The sequence below is a fragment of the Phocoena phocoena genome, chromosome 4, assembly GCF_963924675.1.
Source record: "Phocoena phocoena chromosome 4, mPhoPho1.1, whole genome shotgun sequence".
NCBI lineage: Eukaryota > Metazoa > Chordata > Mammalia > Artiodactyla > Phocoenidae > Phocoena > Phocoena phocoena.
Window position 1 is genome coordinate 51,632,873 of NC_089222.1, and position 12,942 is coordinate 51,645,814.

General features: G+C 39.6%; 1 protein-coding gene across 1 annotated transcript in view; it reads left to right on the top strand.

The window, feature by feature from the left end:
• FNDC3B (fibronectin type III domain containing 3B) overlaps nt 1-12,942 on the top strand; it is a 290,599-nt gene that overhangs the window by 141,833 nt on the left and 135,824 nt on the right. The window contains exons 4-5 of the mRNA XM_065876048.1: nt 140-383; nt 3,517-3,807. Of these exons, the coding sequence (XP_065732120.1) occupies nt 140-383; nt 3,517-3,807 (535 nt within the window). The remainder of the gene's footprint in view (nt 1-139; nt 384-3,516; nt 3,808-12,942) is intronic.

Sequence of the window (12,942 nt, forward strand, 5' to 3'; positions counted from 1 at the left end):
TTCAACATGCACTAATTTTTTTTTTTTTCCCTATGGAGGAGAGAAGATTAAAGTTAAGGAGGAAGTAATTAAATATCGTATACATTCACAGGATATTTACTAATAATGCATACTGCATTCTTTCTGCTGTTTTCTTTAGGTGATTGAAGACAATACTGGAGTCCGCCGGGTGGTGGTCACACCCCAGTCTCCTGAGTGCTACCCCCCAAGCTACCCCTCGGCCATGTCTCCAACCCATCACCTACCCCCCTACCTGACTCACCACCCGCATTTTATTCATAACTCACACACAGCTTACTACCCACCTGTTACTGGACCTGGAGATATGCCGCCTCAGTTTTTTCCTCAGCATCATCTTCCCCCTACAATATATGGTGAACAAGGTGAGTAGATTGCTGGCATCGGGAGCTGTTGGAACTGGTTACAACATTTAAGTAGCTTGACAGAGCCAGTGAGCAGCTTTGTTTCCTCTGTAATAAACATGGTAGAAGAGGTTCTATCTGTTGTATAAAGCTCATGGTAAATTCCTAACTTTCTTTGTCTTGAATTGTGTCTTGCAACTCTTTCTTTCTTTATATGTTTTCAAATTCTGCCCTCATCCCACGCCACAGAGAGCAGGTAGTGGGAGAGCCACTTCTTATTTCAGAAAAGAGGCAGTAACCTATCATATGTTCCCATGTCCTGATAACATATTTTTATGTGAGCATGGCCCAGGACAGAACTGCAGCACATTATTTCTTAGGCATCCATATGGTCTAGCAGTAGAAGGGAATTTACAAAGGGTTTTGTGCCCCTTTTCCAGTGATAGAAGACTGCGAGGTCTTCGTAAACTTTTGGTTTCTTGGATGCTCTGTTGCAATCTTGGCGAACTCCAAATCCCCTGACTGTTGGTGTGGTCTTCCTGAACGCTGTTTTTAGTTTAAGAATAGCCATTAGTGCAGCCACAGTTTCACTGGTTGTTAGGCAAATATTTACCTTGAAATGAAAAAGAGTCTCAGAGATACCGACATTATTTTTTTTTAGTTTTGGCCTTGGTGTTGGTTTAGTCTAAAGCCCTTCTCTATCAAAATGGATACTAAGAAACCAGATAAGTGAGGATAAAATTAGACTTCAACCTCTAGGACTTTGCAAAGGGATTTTCTTCTGTGTCTGACTGTGAATTGAAGTGTTTTATTGTTTCAAACACTTATTACATTGGTTTACAGATAAATTGTATGAGAAATGCCTGTTAGTTTTGGAGGAAGTTATCACCTTACCTTCTCTCATCCACTTTATGTATATATATGTGTATATATATATATATATATATATATATATATATATATTTCCCCCTGTATGTTTATATCACATTGGAATATTTTCTTATTAACAAAAGAAAAATTTGAGATGAGTATTTTAAGTGAAATACCCTGTGTCCTGTTGTAACTTAGGGATAGAATTTGATTTTTTGTAGTTGTAGTAGTTAGAAAGAAATTTAATATAATTCAAAAGAATCAGGTGCTATTATAATGGAGTATGGAGAGATGATAGCAAAAGACGAATCAATACTTTAATTGCATGGAGGCATCAATAGCTTCCTATTGCTAAAGGCTTTTTGCCTAGTAGCATAACACTCCAAAACATCAGACTGGGCATGTTCCATGAAAACATTTTGATAAAAACTGAAAAAATTCAGTTAATTAAGTATAGTTTTTAAAAAAGTATTCAGTACTCTGACACAGTACACATTAAGTATTTGAGTATTTGTCAGAGTTTTCTGGTTGGGTCTGAGCTTAATGACAGTGTGAAAAGCCTTGGCTACTGACTCATTGCTTGATGAAGAGTGTCTGACCTGCCTTATTTCAGCAGTCTTTTAGTAGGATGCCACATAGTTACTGTTTTGTGAATGGTGTCCTCTGCAATTTTATACAACAGTATGATTTAAGTCATCGTTAGAATTAAGCAAAAAGAGAAATTATATTGTCTTCATTGAATAGGGTATTTTGGTTTAATTTCATTAAAATAACATAGAGCAATAATGTAAAATAAAAGTGCCTTCATTGATTCCAAATTAAAGAAAGCGGAAAACAAAAATCCTTGGCTTTATAAATAAAAAGCCTTTTATATATTGTCTTACCTTAGTTCTCAGTGTGCATACACCTAAAAGCAATTTAAACATTTAATTTCCCAAACCATGTGAGTTTAAAAGTTCTTGATGTTTTAAAATATTATTCTATCAGTACCCATGGTGAATATTTTAAGTCTCAAGTGTAATGCGTTGTGATATTTAAAGCCTTTTTACCATTCTTTTTGTATATGTTTAGACATAATTTATTTGGGCATGCACTTTTTGAATAGGATTGTGTTTCTCTAGTGCAGATTGGTTATCTTGTAAAGATTTGCTTTTTAAAGGTCTTCCTCAAGCTATGTGAACAGAAAGAAAATGAAAAGTGGAGCTTTACCATTGAACAATTGAAACATTAGTCATTAAGTTATATAGGGTGACCATACATTCCTGGTGTGCCTAGGACAGTGCTGGTTTAGGTCTCGTGTCAAGAGAAATAATTAGAAATGCTCCCTAATCATGCTCAGAAATACTCAGATTTGAATGGTCACTCTGTGCGCGTGGGGCCTTTTTTTCTTATAAACGTGGAAGGACGCAGTGTCTGTGTTATACATTACCATTTTTATTAATGTCTAAATAGAATTTTTAATTGCTTAAAAAATTTAAATTTAAAATAAATGTTTTCCCTTAAGATGGTGAGATTATTTTGCAGGCTCCCATTTTCTTTTGAGCCATGTAAAAATATGGATAGTGAAGCCAGGTGACATTCTACTAGTCAGTTTGTCTTACCTCCTGATTACCCCAAAATACTAGTTTATGACCGTAGATTATTATGCTTGGCACCAGGTTCCAGAGATGGCTTATATTTATCACTACAAGATCTCCTTGAACATTTCCCCTGATTCTGTGAGCTTTGATTATTTTTAATGGAAATTTCTCATCTTTTCATTTTAGTAGGTTTTGTTCAAATGTTGGCTCTTCTAGGTGGCACAAATAACTCCTTATATTCTAGTTGCTATATACTTTCTGATAGAAATGCTATTCTGTCTGTAAGGATAAGCATACTTTCAAGTATCTTGATTCTAAGAACACATTACTTAAGGGGGTATTTTATTTGTTAATTCTAACTTTTTTTGTATGTTGCAACTACTAAAAATAACAGGCAAAATCAAGCTTAGTTATCTATTCAACTAAAATATGAACTCCTGGTGGACAGTAACCCTTCTTCAGTATTTCCCATAATTTCTGGAACATTTCTGAACATACAGTATAGTTTTTTAATGATTAATTATTCCTTTATTGGTTAGAAATGAATGGGAATATTTTAAACATGTGTAATCTGCCTATCGCTTTTATACTGTATTTAGTAATATGTTAAACTTCTTCCTTCAGGCATCAGGTCATTTGACCCTGTAATAATTTGTTATTGGAAACGTAGACTGAGCTTGCATTTGTCATAATCATCATTTTAGAAATTATACCACTCTATGGAATGTCGAGTTATATCACCCGAGAAGACCAGTACAGCAAGCCTCCGCACAAAAAGCTGAAAGACCGCCAGATTGACCGCCAGAATCGCCTCAACAGCCCTCCTTCTTCGATCTACAAGAGCAACTGCACAACCGTGTACAACGGCTACGGGAAGGGCCACAGTGGTGGTGGCGGCGGCGGAGGCGGGGGAGGAGGCAGCGGTGGGCCGGGCGTTAAGAAAACAGAGCGGCGAGCAAGAAGCAGTCCGAAGTCAAGTGACGCAGACTTGCAAGGTAATGTTCAAAGACGTTTGCCGTGAAAGAGTGAGACGCCGAGTTTTCTGTCAGGGCGTTGCATGGCAGCTGGTCTTTCTGCTAGGAGCGATAGGGTAGACCTTCTCTTATCTTTTGCTTAGCAAGGACAGGATGTTTTGTCATCTCTTTTCTATTACTACTTCATGACAGAAGTGTTCCTTCTTCGATCACACGTGCTGTGTCACGTTCTACTTAATCTCAGTAACAAGTACCTGACAGTGTTTTCACGTTAGCTTACTTCCGTTGTTTCATTCTAAGTAGACAAATGTGGAAGAGATCCTAAGTAAAACAGGTAAACTTTCTAAGGAGTGTAGGGCTAGTTTAAATCTCAAAATAATTATACCTTATAAAACCAGATGTAATTACTTCCATACTGTAGTGAAATTTATCATCGTGTAAGGGAATATATTTCTGTCTCCCTCATCAGTTATTGTTTTCAATGCCACCTTTGGCACCCTGAATGAAGTATTCATAGACCAAGGATGAGAGGGAAGAATTAGGGGCACCACATATAAATAGAGAGACATCAGTTCAAAAGGGCATTTGTTTCTTTGTAGATTAGTCTTGTGGCTGTAGATCAATAAATATGGGAAGAAGGTGCGCGTGCTTTAAATGAAGCTTTTAGGTAAGACTTAGACACAACCTGTTCTTATGCCACAGGAGTTAAAAACAGAAGCTTTTTATATAGGCATATGTAGAAGGCTGACTTAAGGGAAGCAAAAGGAGAACATTTTGATAAGCTAGGTGAGATAACAGATAGAAATAAAGACATGTGAAAGACAAGGTAAGAACGGATTATAACACTATTAAATACACTCCTTCCTTATCGGACCTCATCCAGGTAGAAACCGGCATTGTGTATGTGAGAATGTGTTTGTGAATGAAAAAGACAGAATTAGTGTATGGTTGATTGTGTAGGGAAGACTGGCCTCCGTCAGGGCAGAGGAAAATTAGGTAAAACCAGACACTGGCATCAACATTTCCTCCCGTGTTGTTCATATGAGTGAACTGTAGCACGAAAAAGAGCAATAGTAAGATACAGTGAAAAGTGAGCAGTAATTTCTCTGTGAGATATATTATAGGTGCTTTTAATTTTGTTTATTCTTTTCTGTATTTTCCAACTTTTATTTAATTACCATGCATTATTATTATAATTATTAAACAAAACATAAACAAGTATATAAGAGTGACCCAAGATTTAAGAGGCTTTCGAACAGCTCCTAGTGGAAAGTGCTGTGTCTGCTGTATAAAATGATTTTTAGTCAAATAATACTATAATTTCTAAGTTTGAAATTCAGTTATTAGCAAGTTATAATTTTCAATCATGGGCATTTAAGAGAGAATTCACACACAAAAAAATTAGAAATAGGTTTTCCTAAGGAGAATTTTAGTCTACAGAAAAGAGAAAAAGAATGTATAAGCTGTTTTCAGAGAGCTTATGAAGTTTGAACTACCTTGATTACTTGATTAATTCTTTAATACTTTTTGTTCTAACTTGCATCAAAAAAGATTTAAGGCAGATGAAATAGATAAATATAATAGAGGCAGATAAAACAAATTTGAGTAAGATCTAAGAGGCAGAGAGACAATAAGAGAAGGGAAATAAGATGAAGCAGAGTTAAAGTTAGCATACAAAATTAGTGAAGTTATGAATTACCTGGCAAAAGTAAACCTTCCTTATATATGCAATTATTTCCTTTTACATATACGTAAATGTGTAAGCTGCCCTATATTTTAATATTCTCTCATAGCTGTAAGAGAGGAAATGGATTTGCATTGAAATCAACGCTGAAATGTTTGCTAATGTACATATGTTTACAAGCCTTTTGGCATTTTACATTATGACAGAGTATGATTATTTTGAGCACCTCAAGCTCTTTGTTGTTGTGTAGAAAACATGTTATTGTGTTGGTAACAGTGAGATCTTTTTCACTATGGGCTTTTGGGAGTGTGTGTTTCACAATGAAAAGAGTTAGAAAATATTTTTATCTCACCTTCAGTTCAAACTTGGTGTATTGTTCCTTTTCTCATCACAGTATTTGCCTACTCAAGATCACTCCAAGTGCTACTCTCCACATGGTTTAGCCATGAAATATATAGAGTCAGATGGAGTATTATTTTATGTACTCTAGTGCATTCCAGTAAGGATCTGAAGGGGTTTACATATTGGATAAAAAAATAACTATTTGCTGACATGAATTGAAAACTTACGTCCTGACAAAAAAATACACACGGGTGTTTGGAGCAGCTTTATTCATAATTGCCAAAACTTGGAAGCAACCAAGATGTCCTTCAGTAAGTAAATGGATAAATAAACTGGTTCATGCACACATGGAGTATTACTCAGCACTAAAAAGAAATGAGCTATCTAGCTGTAAAAGACATGGAGCCACCTTAAATACATGTTACTACGTGAAACAAGCCAGTCTGAAAAGGCTACATACTGTATGATTCCAACTATCCAATAGGAAAAGGCAAAACTATGGAGGCAGTGAAAAGATTCATAGATGTCAGGGGTTCAGGGAGTGAGGAGTGAACAGGCAGAGCACAGACGATTTTTCGGGCAGTGAAACTACTCTGTCTGATACTGTAATGGTGGGTACATATCACATACATTGGTCAAAACCCATACAGTGTACAACACCAAGAGTTACATATACCCTAACGTAAACTATGGACTTGGTAATGGTGGCGTGTCAGTGTAGGTTCATCAACTGTAACAAATGTACTGCTCTGGCGTGGACATGATAGGTGGGGCAGGCTCCGTGCATGTGGTGGGTGGGGTGTATAAGGGCCTTCTTTGCATCTGATCAGTTTTGCTCTGCAATTAAAACTGCTCTGAAAAGTAATCTATAAAAAAACAAATATCTGAGGAAACTGAGGACAAATAAGACGAAGACACGAGTAAGGTTGTACAGAAAGAATCCCGAAGGGTTGTTTGATGTAGGCCATCTGTTTGGCTTTGAGCCTCCAGGTTGTCCGAAGCAAAGAGGAAAACCTGAATCAGGTGGAATAGGTGAACAAAAGCACCTCTTGTTCCTGGAGTCCATAATGTTGTTCATAGTGGTTCAGCCCTGTCTGGCTCAGAATGTGATTGTTGGCTGAAAGGATCCCAGAAGGCTTCTTCTGCCTTCTCATACGTAAATGGCAACATTCTCCCAGGGTATCTTTTTGCTTGAATGTACTGCAACTGACTCCTGTACCCAGGAAGTAAGTTTCTCAAATAATTCTTAAGTTTTCAGTGCCATCTGATTAATACGAAGCTACAGTTAATTCTAGTATGTTGATCTGTTTACATTCATGTGTAGTTAGCACAAGATTAGGGTTTATACTTAACCATGACGTACAGGTTGTGGTATTTTTCTACATTCTACTTAAGATGCCCACGTTTGCCAGAGGAGGCCAGCTTTTAGTCTCAGAATTCCCTAGTTTTTGAGGGAATCTACTTGAATTACTTACCGCCTTTTTACCACTTAGAAAATACAAATGTAAAAGGAAAAGGGCAAACTTCAAATTTGTACCTGGTCCTGTGATAAGCAAACAAATTATGTTAATCTAAACAAATAAATATATTAAAAAGATGGAGATTGCTTAATTACTCTCTGGAATCTTGGTTCTCTTGTTTGTACTTCAGAAACACTGGTGGAACTTCCAAAAAATGCAGACCCCTAACCCTCATTGCAGACCTGCTAAACCAGAATCTCTTCACCTGATCTGGCTTCATGTTTTTTTATTAAACTTCCACTGAGAATGATGGCCAGCAAGATAGAGAACTACTGTTCTGATATCAAGGATGGTTATGGAAGGTGTGGTTTGCTAATTTGTATATGATGTGAGGTAGGAACTTTAGCTCACCACTTTCTCCCCACCTCCTAGGACTGTGTGTGGCACATAGTATGTACTTAGTAAATATTTGTGGAATGAACCCTGTGTTCTTAACTGCCCTGTTCTCTAAAACAAGCCATCTGCTCTGCAGCCAACCCCTCCTTTCATTTACTGCTGGTACCTTTAGGAAAACAGCTTAGGCAGGACAAAGTCTACAGTACCATCAGGGAAATGTACGATTCCAGTTTTCTTGTACACCTTGGAGTTGATGGTGTGATGTGGGCAGAGAACAGTTGGGGCTTTGGTATCAGACACACTTGGCTTAGAATCGGGTTTTGTCACTTGCTGACTATTTGCTTTTAGTATTCCCTGAATCTCTGTATCCTCATCAGTAAAATGGGTATTTTAATTCCCAATATTAAATATTAAAAGTAGTCTATCTCGGTTCTTAACACCTCAGTATAATGGTCACCCTTGTTACTTGAATATTCTTATCGTCTCCCCCCTGTAATCTTAGGGTCAGCTCTCATCAAGATATATGCCCTTCTCAAAACAAGTATCTCTATGTGCCCCTGCGCCCCCTTCTCCCCCTCCCGCCATCCGATGCCGTCTCTCTTGCCTTCATGCCCTCGCCCTGCAACTCCTTCCCCTGTAAGCCAGAAGTGGCTTCCTTCTGCTTAAACCCCTCTTCATTTTGAAAGCTCAATCCTGTACTCCTGGACCTCTACCTCTGAAAGTTGCATCCAGGCTCTCTGAGAGAGATTGCTACTGGGGTAAAAATGTGCTGCCTTCCCAGAGGTGCCAGATTTCACACATCTTCTCATCACCCCATCAGGGACACTTAAAGTTCCGAGTGAGCGAGAACTCTGGATACCCTCTTGGGGCATCCTTTCTTTGGCATCTCCTCATACATTTTTTAGAAACCTGAGTTAGGATTCCCTATGCTTAGTCTGAGAAGGACCACCCTATGTTTTAGGAAATGGGATTATCCATCTTCCTCTCCATCCCATCCTCTGATTACGGCCGCAGCTACATCAGATCTGAACGTTCCCCTCCCTAAGGAACCTCCATGGTGGTCCCCATTGTCCAGAGAATAAAGTCTAAGCTGCTTGATGCTCACCCTCCCAAGTACTATAGATTTCCCCACCAGCTGCCCAGAGTTTTGCCCTATTTCAAGAATATGCCTCATCTTCTCTTCTTGGCTTTTCCTTCCAGTCCCTGTGCCTAGCACACTCCAACTCAGTCCTCAAGAGCCAGCTCAAATATCATCTCTTTCTGTGGAGCCTGTCTGTCTCCCCAAGGCATAGTAATGGCAGATTGATTAGGGGAAAATATTGCAAGAAAATTTCCCTTCTCTTTCTTTTCCTTAACCTTCATTTGATTTTAGTTCAGTGGCAGAGCACCATGTCCATAGTTGTTCAAGGACAGGGTGACAGAATTTGTCCTTGTGTGCAGAATGTTGTACAAGAAGAGCTGGGCCTTGAGCCTCTTCTGTGGCCCAAACCAAGTTAAGGTTGTCATGTTCCTTTTATCACAGAGGCTACAGAAGTTTCTGTTGCTCTTCATTGAGTGAGAGGGAAGTTTCATCCTTCCATTTTATCCTTGGTAAAAACCGAAACATATGATATCAAGGAAGTTATTCAGAGGATACAGTTTTGTAACTGAAATCTCCTAGTTTTCAGCCAGCGCTGTAGTCCCTGTGTCATATTGATATATCCTCAGAAAGGAGAGTTAGGTTATCTGCTGGTACTGTTTTAGAAATGATTATGTGAAGCCAGAGTGAAAAACGAAAACTTTGGTGAGGATCCACTGTCTGATAATATGAAAAGACTTAAGTAAGCAACCCCATTAATAATGGGGGGGGTTGTTTGGGTAGGGGAAGGGGAGAAAGAAAGAACATCAAGAGTGTTTATAAGTCACAATCTCCAAACACCTTGTGTGTGTGTGTGTGTGTGTGTGTGTGTGTGTGTGTGTGTGAGAAAGTATTTTGTGCGTGCAGTTGATACTGCTGACCTTTACCTCATCCCTGGGTTTATCTTTTTCAGTCATTACTTGAACATTTTAAAACCTTAATGGATTTGTAAGATAACAGTTGTTTGTGTTTTAGATTACGTGATACATAACAAGTCATTTCACTAGGCTTCAGTTTCCCTTTCAGTAAAATGAACAGGTGAGTTAAAGTCAGTGATTTTCAGGGCTTCCCTGGTGGCGCAGTGGTTGAGAGTCCGCCTGCCGATGGCAGGGGACACGGGTTCGTGCCCCGGTCCGGGAAGATCCCACATGCCGCAGAGTGGCTGGGCCCATGAGCCATGGCCGCTGAGCCTGCGCGTCCAGAGCTCTGCAACGGGAGAGGCCACAGCAGTGAGAGGCCTGCGTACCATAAAACAAACAAACAAACAAAAATCTCATGTGGATCGGCAATGAAATACAGAATCCTTCCTCCCCCCCACCATCTCTCTCTCTCTCTTTCTCTCTCACAACACACACACACACATACATACGCAGGCGTTGTAACAGCAGATAGAGTTGGTGCTGCTGTGCTTGGGGCGGGAGATATGGGCACTTGTCATCCGCAGAGCTTTCCTCACCCACACTTGGACTCTGGCTGTTCAGTTCCAGGCCACAGCTTCATCGCCATCTAGGAGCTTGTAAGACACGTGCCCCCCTGGCCTGCCCAGACCTGCTGGATTACACTTGGTGGAGGTGGGGCCCAGCAACCTGTGTTTTGTTGAGCTCTCCAGATGGTAATCAGCCACAGTAACATTTGAAAACCACTGGCCCCGTGAATGCCAAGCAATTTTGAAGGAAGATTTTTAAATGAGGGGTATGGGAGGCGTTCAGTTAAAACACTCATTTTAAGTTGAAGCTTATTCCTTTTGTAGTACCTGTATAATGATAAGCATATACGGGAGGTGGAGAGAGTCCCTTTTATGTTGCTAACGTTTAAGTAGTAGTTTACGTGAAGACCTCTAGAACTTACAGTGCCATGTGGGAAAACATTGGGACAAAATGGTAAGACTTCCAAATATAGAAGAAGATGAAGATACAGCATGCTTTTGGCATTTGACCTTTGGAATTGTTGACAATCCAGAGATTCAGTTACACTGTTGATAACATTCCATCACATAGAATGATAGTTTCTGATTGTAACATTGAAAGCCGGTGACAAAAGCATTATTCTTGTGCTTTTCTCCTTCTGACCCCCAGTAGTAGTATTCCTTATTACCAGGTTTTTGTGTTCTGATTTCTTCTCAGATGGCCCTCCCTGACATTTTTCTCTTTCTACATTTTGCTATTACTGGTCAGAAACCAGAATCTGACCCCTGTATGTATGTACTGAAATTAGCATGAACGTTTATTCATTCTGCAGATAAGAATTGCTGTAGTGAGGGTGAGGATGGCCTTTTCCTCCCGAGGTCTGAGATTGTGGGCAGTTGCCGGTTCTTGGAGACTGTCTCTTGCTGGGTGGCTTGGCTCTGGGAGGGGCGGCTGCATCCATCTGTGCAGGGCTGACAGTCGTTTCCTTTGTTTGGAAGGACAAGCCTAATGTTAATAAGGTCTGGAATGTGACGAGTCAAGGCAGATTTTCTTTTGGAGTCTCTTTTGGTCCTGGCTCCCTATAAGAGAGAACACTGGTGCTGTTCTGTTTAAAATAAGGTGTTTAGTGGGGCTTTCACACTTCATAAGTGGCTCATTTCTTCTTTCACCTGCAACCTTTTTCTCTCATGAGCACATACCTCCTAGGCATACTCTGACTGGGTGTTTTGGAAGAGAGTTTACTTGTGCAGGGGGCAGGGATCCTTTCTCCCGGTGTGGGTGCTTTCCACACTGCATTTGAAAATGGTACAGTTTCTAGTTGGATTTTCATTACTGCTTCATCTCAAGTCTTTGGTGATGATAAATCCCGTGTGTTTTCACCTGTCTGCAGCTGCATATGAATCCTGTGCATGGCAAAGATATCAAGAAAACATGAAAAAAAAAATGAGCTCAAGTCAGTGGAATTTACCCATTCTTCTGCCAAGTACAGTCTGAAAAGTGAAATTAGTCCAGTCAAACCCAAGTGACTTTTATTTTTTTGAGGAGACAATGTGGACCCTTGGATCAAAATGCAAGATACACTCATTTTGGCAGGAAGCTGGGCAATTAACACCCTTACTTCCATTTCAGATGTAGATTGCCAGATCTATCCCCTAGTCTCCAAGGCCGCTCAGGGATGCTGGGAGAGGTCTGAGCAGGTTTCCTGCGTGTGGGATGGAAGGGAGGGAGGCTTGGGGACAGAAGGCTGTTTTCAGGAGGCGGGTGCTGCTCACTGACATGCGCTTTCTGACCTGGGCACTATCCTCTGAGGGCCAGAGCTGGAGAAATCCAGCAATGAATAACTTTTTTCAGTAAGACCCCAGTGTACTGATTTTTTTTTTCCTTCCAGAGGCATTGACTTTCCTGATACAAAGGCAAAATCTGTGGCTCAACAAAGAGGAAAATGTGGTGGCCCAAATTTTTGCTGTTGAGTAGAGTGTATAGTTGTCTTTATCAAGTTCCATCACTTATCTTTTTGCCTTTTGCCCTTTCCCCCTGTATTTCTGTTGCAATCTGGAATGTTTTAAAGATGTTAACTACATGATTCTTTCAACAGACAGGATGAGATATTTTTGTCATGTCAGTTTAAGAAGTCTTAACGCATTAAATCATACTTGAAGCTTCCCATTTTTCACTTACATATAAAAAGACAGACAACATGCAAACATTTTTTTGAGTTTTCTCTTGCAGTGAATGTTCACCAGAAGATCGAGGGCAGAATTTTGATTAGTTTCTACCATATGTAGTACTTAACTCTGTGAACCCATATTATTTTCTCTGCCTTTTTTTGCTTTCTTGGGAACTGATCATAGAGGCATTTAGATGACATCAGAACCCATGTGGGTAAAATACATGTCATCCCAAAGAACCCTTTAAACAGCAGGTATAAGTGATGACATGGTTTGTTTCTGGTACATATATAACCTTCAATTTTATTGAATTGAAACTTCTACATGTTATTCTCTCATTTAGCTAAGTTGAATTCTGAATTTAACTGGGTCAAAGGGCATCGTCACAAATGTGCCATACTTAGAAGCAAAATAACATACTAGTCAGGACCTTGCAGATCTGGGTTTAGTCCCACCTCTGCCCCTTGTGAACCTTGGGCCTTTGGGCAAGATAGTTAATCTCTCAAAGCTTCAGTTTCTTCATGTCTGTGTAAAATGGGGACCATTAATAGCACCTATTTCAGAAGACTGTCATGAGTTCTTA